We start from the raw sequence: 12,459 nt of genomic DNA, 5'->3' as shown, positions 1-12,459 counted from the left end.
ATCGCCCTGTTGTCCGCTTCCTTTCTGGGTCTTAAAAGATGTACATCCAGGCCCAGAAGACCAGCAACCTGCGCATGAAGATCGTCAAGAATGACTTCCCCGGGCACCCGCTCTTCCTGGAGGGGGCGCTGACCAGGAGCACCCACTACCAGCAGTACCAGCCGGTCGTCACGCTGCGGAAGGGCTACACCATCCACTGGGACCACACGGCGCCCGCCGAGCTCGCCATCTGGCTCATCAACTTCAACAAGTGAGTGGGGCCTGGCCCGGAGCGCAGGGAGACAGGGCTGAGTCTGCGGGGCTGGGGCCGCCACGCCCCCTGCGGGGCCTAGGGAAGGCCACGCCCCCTGCAGGGCCTCTGGAAGCCACGCCCCCTGCGGGGCCTAGGGAAGGCCACGCCCCCTGCAGGGCCTCTGGAAGCCACGCCCCCTGTGGGGCCTAGGGCAGGCCACGCCCCCTGCAGGGCCTAGGGAAGGCCACGCCCCCTGCAGGGCCTAGGGCTGGTCACGCCCCCTGCAGGGCCTAGGGCTGGCCACGCCCCCTGCAGGGCCTAGGGCTGGCCACGCCCCTGCAGGGCCTCTGGAAGCCACGCCCCCTGCAGGGCCCAGGGCAGGCCACGCCCCCTGCGGGGCCTAGGGAAGGCCACGCCCTCTGCGGGGCCTCAGGCAGCCACGCCCCCTGAGGGACCTAGGGCTGGCCACGCCCCCTGCGGGGCCTAGGGAAGGCCACGCCCCCTGCAGGGCCTAGGGAAGGCCACGCCCCCTGCAGGGCCTCTGGAAGCCACGCCCCCTGCAGGGCCCAGGGCAGGCCACGCCCCCTGCAGGGCCTCTGGAAGCCACGCCCCCTGCGGGGCCTAGGGAAGGCCACGCCCTCTGCAGGGCCTCAGGCAGCCACGCCCCCTGAGGGACCTAGGGCTGGCCACGCCCCCTGCAGGGCCTCTGGAAGCCACGCCCCCTGCAGGGCCTAGGGAAGGCCACGCCCCCTGCAGGGCCTAGGGAAGGCCACGCCCCCTGCAGGGCCTAGGGAAGGCCACGCCCTCTGCAGGGCCTCAGGCAGCCACGCCCCCTGTGGGACCTAGGGCTGGCCACGCCCCCTGCAGGGTATACATCAGGAGGCCACTGTCACCCAGCAGTTCAGCCTGGAGACCTGGCCGAGTCCCAGCTGTGGGGGAGGGAGGGGGGGTGTGACCTCAGGCCGGGCGTCTGACCCTGGGAACCCCAGTCCCTTTGTCTGGGAGGCGGGGTCAGTGACACCCCCAGGGGGCAGTGAGGTCCAGGGAGGTCACATGTGACAGGCTCTTTGCCAGGACCCCGCCTGGCAGCGCTCCGTGTAACGCAGACACATGCCTGGCCAGGACGTCACGCTTCACACGGAGGGAAGGGGGTTCTGTGGGCCCCGGGGCCGACTGCGGGGGTCAGGATGGGGCTTTGCGTGTGTATCTGTGTCTGAGCATCTTCTGTGCAGCATTCCTGTGAGGCAGACATTTATCGGATGCGGGAAACGAACCCCAAAGCCATCCATGGCCCTGCGGTCAGGCTGGGCCGGGAAGGGGGGGCCCAGGGCCTCCCCCTGGACTGACACCCAGTGGAGAGAGTGCCTTCCCAGCCGGTTCCGGGTGGAGCTCGATGTAGGCCCTGGAGACACCCGAGGGCCCTGCATGGTCCTCCCCTCTCCTGCGATGCTTGGCGACTCAGTCATGACAACAGCACATGCTCCCCCGAACCCCCGCCCCCAGAAAGGGAGGCGGCCCCGCCGGGGGTTCTCCCTGCCCCAGAGGTGCCCGAGGCTGGCCGGCGGGTACCCTAATCCGCCTCCGTTGCCAGGGGTGACTGGATCCGTGTGGGGCTCTGCTACCCGCGAGGCACCACCTTCTCCATCCTCTCGGACGTCCACAACCGCCTGTGGAAGCAGACCACCAAGACGGGCACCTTCGTGCGGACCCTGCAGATGGACAAAGTGGAGCAGAGCGTCCCCGGCCGCAGCCACTACTACTGGGACGAGGCCTCGGGGTGAGGAGCCCGTGCGTGCGGCGCGTCCCGGGACTCCCGTGGCCTGGCCAGTGAGTGCGGCCCCTGTCAGTCGGGGGTCCTCTCCTAGGGCCTCTCCGCTCTGAGGCTGCTGGTTCCATCCGCGAGGCTGTGGAGGAAGAGACATGTGTGTCCGAAGGGGGTTCTCCTTCATGGAGAGAGGAGGGGAGACGAGGGGGCTCCCAGCACCTCCCCTATGCAGACAGCCTAGCACCCAAAGGACGCCAGCGCTTCTCCACCGGATGGCGCTGTGCACAGCCAGGCCTGGGAGCCAGGGAGGCTCAGTCCCTTCTATGTCTGTTTCTGTTGCATTTATTCAGTTATTTTGTCTTTTATATATATATATATAGAGAGAGAGAGAGGCTTGGTGCACGAAATTTGGGGTGTCCCTCAGCCCAGCCTGCACCCTCTCCAATCTGGGACCCCTCGAGGGATGTCCGACTGCCCTACCGGGATCAGGCCTAAACGGGCAGTCGGACATCCCTCTCACAATCCGGGACTGCTATCTCCCAACTGCTCGCCTGCCTGCCTTCCTGACTGCCCCTAACCGCTTCTGCCTGCCAGCCTGATCACCCCCTAACCACTCGCCTGCCAGCCTGATTGATGCCTAACTGCTCCCCTGCCAGCCTGTTTGACCCTAACTGCCCTCCCCTGCAGGCCTGGTCACCCCTAACTGCCCTCCCCTGCAGGCCTGGGTTCCCCCACAACTGCCCTTCCCTGCAGGTCCAGTCGCCCCCAACTTCCCTCCTCTGCCGGCCTGGTCACTCCTAACTGCCCTCCCCTGCTGACCTGATTGCCAGCCTGATTGATGCCTAACTGCTCCCCTGCCAGCCTGTTTGACCCTAACTGCCCTCCCTTGCAGGCTTGGTTCCTCCCAACTGCCCTCTGTGCTGGCCATCTTGTGGCGACCATCTTTGACCACATGGGGCAGCCATCTTGTGTGTTGGAGTGATGGTCAATTTGCGTATTATTCTTTTATTAGATAGGATTTTATTGATTTTTCGAGAGGAAAGGAGAGGGAGAAAGACATAGAAACATCAAAGATGAGAGAGAATCATGGATCGGCTGCCTCCTGCAGGCCCCCTACTGGGGATCGAGTCCGCAACCCAGGCATGTGCCCTTGGCCAGAATCGAACCCGGGACCCTTCAGTCCACAGGCCGACGCTCTATCCGCTGAGCCACACCGGCCAGGGCCTCTGCCCATGTTTTAATCAGATTGTTTGCTATTTTGGTATCATTATACGTTTCAGGTATCGACCCCTGATGGGCTGTGCCATCGGCGAATACCGCCTCCCACTCAGGTCTTCTTTTCGTTTGGCGCTTCCTTCGCTGTGCAGAAAGCTTGTCAGTCGGACGTAGACCCATTTGTTTGTTTTTCTTTTGTTTGCCTTTTTTAAGGAGACACATCCCCCCAAAATGTTGCTGAGAGCGATGTCAGAGTTGACGGCCTATTTTTCTCCTAGTTTTATGGTTCCAGGTCTTACATTTAAATCTTTGATCTGGCCCTGACTGGTCTGGGTCAGCGGATAGAGCGTCGGCCTGCGGACTGAAGGGTCCTGGGTTCGGTTCCGGTCAAGGGCATGGACCGTGGTTGCGGGCACGTCCCCAGTGGGAGGCGTGCAGGAGGCAGCTGATGGATGTTTCTCTCTCATCGGTGTTTCTAACCCTCTCTCCCTCCCTTCCTCTCGGTAAACAGTCAGTAGAGTATATGAAAATACGTAAATAAGTCTTCGGTCTGCTTTGGGCTTATGCTTGTGTGTGCTGTCAGAGGAGGCCCCGCTTCCCTCCTTGGCGTGAGGGGCTGGTGAGTGGCCAGTTTCCCCAACAGCGTTTAAGGGAGGGGCCGTCTGTGCCCCACCCTCTGCTCTTCCTGGGCCCTAGACGGGCCACATGGGCGTGAGCTTATTCCCGGGCTCTGACGAGGCTGCGCTTTAATTCAGCGACGCCCCAGGGGACCCCTCGCCGGGTTACAGGATGCACACGGAGTGGGCAGATGGTGATGATCTCTGAACGCATAATAATCTGGCCACTCGGTGTGTGTGTGTGTGTGTGTGTGTGTGTGTGTGTGTGTGTGTGTGTGTATATCAGAGGCCTGGTGCATGAATTTGTGCATGGGTGGGGTCCGGCCAGCCTGGCCAGGGGGAGGGGACATGGGCGGTTGGCCGGCCTGCCTGCTGGTCGAACTCCTGGTCGAGGGGACAAAGTGCATATTAGCCTTTTATTCTATAGGATAGACACTGAGTGGCCAGATGATTATGGGTTCAGGGATCATCCTCATCTGGCCACTCGGTGTATGTTTCCTGCACAGAAGCCCAAACTCGGGGGCCTTCTGCAATCCTCGGGCTGTTTCCCATTCTCTTTGTCCCTTTTATATGTTTGTCGGCGTTTCTTACTCAGGCTCGGAGCACCTCCCTCCTCCGTTGTTGGCCAGGACGCTCTCATTGGGGTAAAATAAAAGTAAATAGGCTAAAAAATAAATAAATAAAAGTACACAGGCTAGCCCGGCCAGGGTGGCCCAGTGGATAGGGTGTCGGCCTGCGGACTGAGGGGTCCCGGGTTCGGTTCAGTCAAAGGCACATGCCGGGGTTGCGGGCACATCCCCAGTGTGGGGCATGCGGGAGGCAGCCGACCCATGAATCTCTCTCATCATGGATGTTTCTCTCTCTCTCTCCCTCTCCCTTCCTCTCTGACATCAATAAAAATATATTTTAAGAAGAAAAAAATAAAATAAAAGTCAACAGGCTAGTCCTGGCCGGCCTGGCTCCGTGGTTGAGTGTTGACCTATGAACCAGGAGGTCAGGGTTCGATTCCCAGTCAGGGCACAGGCCCGGGTTGTGGGCTCCATCCCCAGTGGGGGGCGCACAGGAGGCAGCCGATCGATGTTTCTCTTTCACATCAATATTTCTCTCTCTCTCCCTCTCTGTTTCTCTCTCTCTCTAAAATCAATAAAAACATGTTGTTTTTTTTTAAAGTAAATAGGCTGAAAGGGAGGAGGGGTGTCCAAACACATTTCACACCCTGATTCACCCCGTTTTTCAAGGTCACACGCTCTTGAGTCGTGTGAGCTGTGTCCCCGCGTGAATAAGTGTCCTGTCCAGGGGCCCGGCCGGCTGGCCCCCAGGGGCGCTGCCCCAGGTGGTGCTGACCCCTTGCCCCCCCCGACCCCCCTGCGCAGGCTGCTGTTCCTAAAGCTGACGGCCCAGAACCAGAGGGAGAGGTTTGCCTTCTGCTCGGTGAAGGGCTGCGAGAGGATCAAGATCAAGGCTCTGATCCCCCGGGACGCGGGCGTCAGCGACTGCTCGGCCACGGCCTACCCCCGGTTCGCGGAGCGGCCCACCGTGGATGTGCCCATGCCCAGGAAGCTGGTCGGGGCGCAGCTGGTGAGGGAGGGAGTGGCAGGCAGCGGGCCCGCCCCTTGGCCTTGGCCTTGAGCCTGGCCCTGGCCTGGCTGGGCTCCCGGGGGGCGGGGGGGGGGGGCAGGGGAGCCGAGGGCCATGGCCACTCCCTGGGCCCACACTTGACTCCTGGGAGCTAACCCCCCCGCCCCCCCCCCCCCCCCCGCCTGTTTGTTTTCTAGAAGACAAAGGACCACTTCTTGGAGGTGAAGCTGGAAAGTTCCAAGCAGCGCTTCTTCCACCTTCACAATGACCTCGCTTACATCGAGGTAGGCGACCCCGCGGGGGGCTGGGCTCACCCCTCTCCGCCCTCCCCCACCCCCCCAGGACGGGGGCTTCCTCGGGCTGCTGTCCTCACAGACCTGCGGCTCCAGAGACAACAGGGATCCCTCCCCTCTCAGTCCCAGAGGCCAGGCCGGAAGTCCAAAGGGAAAGTGTTGGGCCCGGCCGGTGTGGGTCAGTGGTTAGCGCATCGGCCTGCGGACTGAAGGGCCCCGGGTTCGGTTCCGGTCAAGGGCACGAACCTCGGTGGCAGGCTCCTCCCCGGCCCCGGGCCCTGGTCGGGGTGCGTGCAGGAGGCAACGCATCGCTGTGTCTCCCTACATCGATGTTTCTCTCTGTCTCTCCCTCTCCCTCCCACTCTCTACAAATCAATGGGAAATACCCTTGGGTGAGGATGAAAAAGATGAAACAAAATAAAAATAAAGTGGAAGTGTTGGCAGGGTGGTCCTTGGGGAGGCTGAGGAGGAGGCTGAGGAGGAGGCTGAGGAGGCTGAGGAGGAGGCTGAGGAGGCTGAGGAGGCTGAGGAGGAGGCTGAGGAGGCTGAGGAGGCTGAGGAGGCTGAGGAGGAGGCTGAGGAGGCGGAGGAGGCTGAGGAGGCTGAGGAGGAGGCTGAGGAGGCTGAGGAGGAGGCTGAGGAGGCTGAGGAGGAGGCTGAGGAGGAGGCTGAGGAGGAGGCTGAGGAGGCTGAGGAGGAGGCTGAGGAGGCTGAGGAGGAGGCTGAGGAGGAGGCTGAGGAGGCTGAGGAGGAGGCTGAGGAGGAGGCTGAGGAGGAGGCTGAGGAGGAGGCAGAGGAGGAGGCTGAGGAGGCTGAGGAGGAGGCAGAGGAGGAGGTTGAGGAGGAGGCTGAGGAGGCTGAGGAGGAGGCTGAGGAGGAGGCTGAGGAGGCTGAGGAGGAGGCTGAGGAGGAGGAGGCTGAGGAGGCTGAGGAGGAGGCTGAGGAGGAGGCTGAGGAGGAGGCTGAGGAGGAGGAGGCTGAGGAGGCTGAGGAGGAGGCTGAGGAGGAGGCTGAGGAGGCTGAGGAGGAGGCTGAGGAGGAGGCTGAGGAGGAGGCTGAGGAGGAGGCTGAGGAAGGGGCTGTTCCAGCCTCTTCTCGCTCTGGTGGCGGCCGGCAGTCCTGGATGTCCGAGACCTGTAGACCCGTCCCCGTCCCCGCCCCCCCATCTCTGCCTGGGTCTTCTCCTGGTCTTCCGCCCTGTGTGTCCCGTCTCCCACGGCCCTGCCTCTCCCACGGGGACACCATCATTGCTTCCAGGGCTCATCCTGGATGGAGGGTGATCTTGCCTCCGGGTCGTTCGTTCCTCCTGCGAAGGCCTGTTCCACGCGGTCCTCCACGGGCTGGGGGTGGGGGGGTGGGGGGGGCAGAGCCATTCAGCCCACAGCAGAGGCCGCCAGACACGGGTGCAAGCGGGCTGTCTGCTCTGAGCAGCTGCCTGGGCCCCCTGTGCCCGGGCACGAGGCCCCCCCCACCTACCCCCCCCCCACCCACCGGGTCTGCCTGCAGGTGGACGGCCGGAGGTTCCCCGGCCTGGAGGAGGGCATCCAGGTGGTGGTGATCGACGGCAGCCACGGGCACGTGCTGAGCCACGCGAGCTTCCGGAACTCTGTTCTGCAGGGCATCCCCTGGCAGCTCTTCAACCACGTGGCGGCCATCCCCGACAGGTGGGTGGGGGCCTGTCCCCAGGACCCCTCGCAGCGCCTGCACGCGCGGCCTGCCGGGATCGCAGGGCCGGGAGCGGGTGCTGGGCCGGGACCGCCCGCAGGAGCCAGGCCTGTGAATGTAGGTCAGGCCCAGGCCGGGCTGCCCGGGTAGCAGTGGGAAGCCGGCCCTGGCCCTCGGCCCCACAGGCCCCGCATGATCTCATCCCTCCCACCCGTTAACTCGATCCACATGCCCCTGGCTTCTGAGCCCCGCCAGCCAGTCCTTCCCCCAAAGGGGCTCGGAGGCGCCCCCTGCGGGTCTCCTGTGGAACAGAACGCTCAGCATTTTTAAAAAATATGTATTTGTATTGATGTCAGAGAGGAAGGGAGAGGGAGAGAGAGAAACATCCATGATGAGAATCATGGATCGGCTGCCTCCTGCACGCCCCCCGCTGGGGATGGAGCCCGCAACCCGGGCCTGTGCCCTGAGCGGGAATCGAACCCTGACCTCCTGGTTTGTGGGTCGATGCTCAACCGTTGAGCCACACCAGCCGGGCCTGGCTTTTTTTTTTAATATATATATTTTATTGATATTTTACAGAGAGGATGGGAGAGGGAGAGTTAGAAACATCGATGAGCCAAAACCGGTTTTGCTCAGTGGATAGAGTGTCGGCCTGCGGACTGAGGGGTCCCGGGTTCAATTCCGGTCAAGGGCATGTACCTTGGTTGGTTGCGGGCACATCCCCAATGGGGGTGTGCAGGAGGCAGCTGATCGATGTTTCTCTCTCATCGATGTTTCTAACTCTCTATCCCTCTCTCTTCCTCTCTGTAAAAAAATCAATAAAATATATTTTAAAAAAATTAAAAAAAAAAAACATCGATGAGAAACATCGATCAGCTGCCTCCTGCACGCCCCCCACTGGGGATGTGCCCACAACCAAGGTCCAAGCCCTTGACCGGAATTGAACCCGGGACCCTTCAGTCTGCAGACCGACGCTCCATCCACTGAGCCACACCGGCCGGGCCTGGCTTTTTTTTAATCCCCTAAACCAGCCAGTCTTCCTGGGCTCCCTGTCCCGGTGACGTCATCACGCCACCCAGAGCTGGGGCCGAGTCCGCATGGCTTTGACTCTGTCTTTCCATGGCAGCTGCTCCGGGCAGCCCCGTGTGCATGAGTGTGTGCGTGTGTGTGTGTGTGTGTGCATGTGTGTGTGAGTGTGTGTGAGTCTGTGTGTGTGTGTGTGTGCATGTGTGCGTGTGTGTGAGTGTGTGTGTGTGTCTGTGTCTCTGTGTGTGTGTGTGTGTGAGTGTGTGTGAGTCTGTGTGTGTGTGTGTGTGTGCATGTGTGCGTGAGTGCGTGTGAGTCTGTGTGTGTGTGTGCATGTGTGCTTGAGTGTGTGTGTGTGTGTCTGTGTCTGTGTGTGTGTGTGCGCATGTGTGTATGTGTGTGAGTGTGTGTGTGAGTGTGTGTGTGTGTGTGAGTGTGTGTGTGCCTCCCCCCAGCCTTCCTGCCCCACCCCGACCCTCCCCCCGGGGCCAGCCTTGCCCCCGGCGCAGCTGCTCACCCCTGGAGCCTCAAGGATGGCCCCTGGGAGCTGCTCCGCCACCCGAGGGCCTGTCCAGGCCAACAGGTGCGGGGCCCACGCGTGCCCGCTGTCAGGGCAGGGGACCATGACAGCCCTGTCCCACCGGGGCCCTGCTGCCACGAGCTGACCCCGACCCCCATCCGGAGGGCCTGGCCTCCCTGGGTCCCCCAGCAGGAAGGCCTAGCCCGGCTCAGGGGCCTGGAGCGTGCCCTCCGCGTCGGAATGACGGGGACACAGCCTGCCGGGCCAGAGCCCGAAGCTGAAGGCTCGGGTGTGTTTGCGATGCTCCCACTCACTCAGCATCCCCACCGCCGGCCCCGGCTCTCCGCCCGGCCTCCTGCAGCCCCGCCCTCGCCGTGCCCTGCGCCCGGCCCGGTGCCCGTTAAGAACTGGCCTCTGGCCCCGTGGGACGGGGGAGGGCTGGCAGCAGGCGCCAGGATCCCAGGCACATTTTCCAGTCTGGCCTGCGGTCTGTGGTTCCCGGGGCCTCTGAGCTCCTGCCCGCTTCTATTCCCGGGCAGCTGCTCACTTCCTCCGTGTGGCCAGCGCCGTCTGCCACCGCGAGGCCTGAACACAGCCAGGGCCGGCGGGGCTGCCTCCTGCTCCGGGCCTCGGCCCCCTCCGCAGCAGGGCCCCCACCGGCAGGGCCTCTCACACACTCAGTGGCCATATGCCTCGGTTTCCCCATTTGTGAAACGGACCAGGCAGGCTGGCTCAGGTGACCAGGAAGGGAGGTGACAGGCACGTGACAGGTTAATTCCCTGAGCAGGTGGTCGCTCAGGTTCTCTCCATCCCATGTTCCTACCAGCCCTGTCCCAACAGAGTGGAGAACATTCCGGTGGGGGGATGGTGCCTGGCCATGGCTCAGCGCTGCCCCCGGTGGCGCCCACTGGTACTGGCCCTGGGTCAGCGCTGCCCCCGGTGGCACCCGCTGGTACTGGCCCTGGCTCAGTGCTGCCCTCAGTGGACTGGCCCTGGCTCAGCGCTGTCCCTGGTGGCGCCCATTGGTACTGGCCCTGGCTCAGCGCCGCCCCCGGTGGCGCCCGCTGGTACTGGCCCTGGCTCAGCGCTGCCCCCGGTGGCGCCCGCTGGTACTGGCCCTGGCTCAGCACTGCCCCCGGTGGCACCCGTTGGTACTGGCCCTGGCTCAGCGCTGCCCCCCGGTGGCACCCGTTGGTACTGGCCCTGGCTCAGCGCTGCCCCCAGTGGTGATCTCTGGCACCTGCCCTCTCCTCCTTGGGGACAGATGTAAAGCAGTGAGCAGAGCACAGCCTCAGTGAGTCCTGGGTGCCAGCTGCAGCCAGATGTGTGGGAGGGTGTCCAGGACACGGGTCAGCACCTGGGAAGAGGCGGTCAGTGCAGCTCGCAGGAGAGGCTGTCCCTCCCACACTGCCGGCCGGGCCTCTGGGCACTGCCACCTCATCCCACCTCGGGCAGCCCCCACGCCTCCCGGGGCCCTGGCTCCGCGTCGCTCACCGCGCTCCCATCGGCCCTTTCTCACGCAGCTCCATCGTCCTTGTGGCGTCCAAGGGAAGGTACGTCGCCAGAGGCCCGTGGACCCGGGTGCTGGAGAAGCTCGGGGCGGACAAGGGGCTCAAGTTGAAAGGTGAGGGGTTTGGACTGGGATTTATGGGTCCTGATGCCTGGGGTGCAGGCGTTCCTGCCGGGGCTGAGACCAGCTCCGTCCCCCAAACCTGACACAGCTTCTCATTCCCTGGCCGTGGAGGTGCTGCCCCTGGTGGCGCCGGCTGGAACTGGCCCCGACTCAGTGCTGCCCCCGGTGGCGCCTGCTGGTATTGGCCCTGGCTCAGCGCTGCCCCCGGTGGCGCCCGCTGGTATTGGCCCCGGCTCAGCGCTGCCCCCGGTGGCACCCGCTGGTATTGGCCCTGGCACCCTCTGGAGGGCAAGTGCCACCTCCAGACACTTTCCTTCATTTTTTTACTTTTTGTGACTCCTCCCCCAGGACATTTCCCATTGGTTTTTAGGGAGAGTGAAGGAGAGGGAGAGACAGAGAGAAACATCGATGTGAGAGAAACACATCCATGGGTTGTCTCCTACACGAGCCCTGACCAGGGCCCGGGCCAGGGAGGAGGCTGCAACCCGGGTATGTGCCCTTGAGCGGAATTGAACCCAGGACCCTTAGGTCCGCAGGCCGACGTGCTATCTACTGAGCCGCACCAGCCGGGGCCGGACATTTCCCTTTTCGCGGGAGCAGCCCCCGAAGGAAGTTGTTGGCCTTGCTCATCATCTACTGAGCAAGTGGCTCTTTATTGCAACAAAAACAGCAGCGGAAAGCGGAGGTCTGACCTCGCCCAGTGCTGCCCGCTCAGGTGGCTGGGACCGCCCGCTGCCCCTCAGCACCCGGCCGGCCGGTTCGGACAGCCGCTGCGTGGGCAAAGCTCTCACTGGTTCCCTGGAGGTCGTCTCGGGAGAGAGAGCCTGGGGACCCAAGGGCGCCCTGGCCAAGGTCACCCCGCCCTTCCGCGCTGCAGCCTGGCACAGCCGGGGGGGGGGGGGGCAGAAACGTCAGCGTGACGGTGGGCAAGAGCAGGCTGCGCTCAGAGGGCCCAGGGGCGGAGGGCGGACGGGAAACTGCAGGTAACAGTGAGAACGTCGCCATAGTTACACGTCGTGTTCAGTCTAGCGCCTCAACGCACGATTTTACGACGATCGCACGCATTCCTTAAACCGAGCATGTCACACTCGAAGGCTAACAGGGCCCAATAGGTTTCAGTGTATGTGGCCAAAAAAAAAACACAAAAGTTCCATTCTCTTTTCTTAAAAAAATAGGTTTGTATTGATTTCAGAGAGGAAAGGAGAGGGAGCGATAGAAACATCAGTGATGAGAGAAAATCATGGATCGGCCTCCTCCTGGGGATGAACCCACAACCCGGGCATGTGCCCTTGACCGGAATCGAACCCGGGACCCTTCGGTCCGCAGGCTGACGCTCTATCCGCTGAGCCACACTGGCCAGGGCGAAAGCTTCCATTTTTATAGAAACGTAGGTTTATTTCGATGGAGATGTGCTGACTACCAAGGGCTGAGATAAACGAGTCATCGTGAACATAAAGTAACAGAACATTTTAATAAAAATTATTTTTCTTGAACATGAACTCACCAGACCCTGAGTCACTGCACACATGAATACGCGTCACGCAAACAAACCCATTTTCCTCGTTCTCCGAAAGCGAGGTAGTTCCTGTTGCACACACCAAGCCGGTCAGTCCGAGACGAAGGACGTGGCCATCGGCTGCTAGAACGTTCGCGGCCGGTGTCCGTGGGGAGAAATGGTGCGCCTGCGTGTAAGGCGTGTGAGGGACGTGAATGCAACGCGATGACAGTCATCGGTCGTTAGCGAACGTTGTAGCTCATTATTCATAATTATGTACAACAGGATATTGTAAAAATTAAGTTACAAATTTTTTTAAATATATTTTATTGATTTTTTACAGAGAGGAAGGGAGAGGGATAGTTAGAAACATCGATCAGCTGCCTCCTGCACACCCCCTACTGGGGATGTACCTGCAAC

At 62.1% G+C, this 12,459-nt stretch overlaps 1 protein-coding gene across 2 annotated transcripts in view; it reads left to right on the top strand.

The window, feature by feature from the left end:
* Positions 1-12,459, top strand: part of CEMIP (cell migration inducing hyaluronidase 1) — a 158,583-nt gene that overhangs the window by 141,788 nt on the left and 4,336 nt on the right. For both annotated transcript variants that reach the window (XM_080651477.1, XM_080651476.1), the window contains 6 exons: positions 39-250; positions 1,824-2,009; positions 5,203-5,407; positions 5,605-5,691; positions 7,207-7,364; positions 10,435-10,535. In XM_080651477.1, coding sequence (XP_080507603.1) covers positions 39-250; positions 1,824-2,009; positions 5,203-5,407; positions 5,605-5,691; positions 7,207-7,364; positions 10,435-10,535 — 949 coding nt within the window. The remainder of the gene's footprint in view (positions 1-38; positions 251-1,823; positions 2,010-5,202; positions 5,408-5,604; positions 5,692-7,206; positions 7,365-10,434; positions 10,536-12,459) is intronic.

The sequence above is a fragment of the Plecotus auritus genome, assembly GCF_963455305.1.
Source record: "Plecotus auritus genome assembly, chromosome: 15".
Classification (NCBI taxonomy): Eukaryota; Metazoa; Chordata; class Mammalia; order Chiroptera; family Vespertilionidae; genus Plecotus; species Plecotus auritus.
The sequence above is the reverse complement of the archived record's forward strand: the minus strand, read 5'-3'. Positions and strand labels throughout refer to the sequence as shown.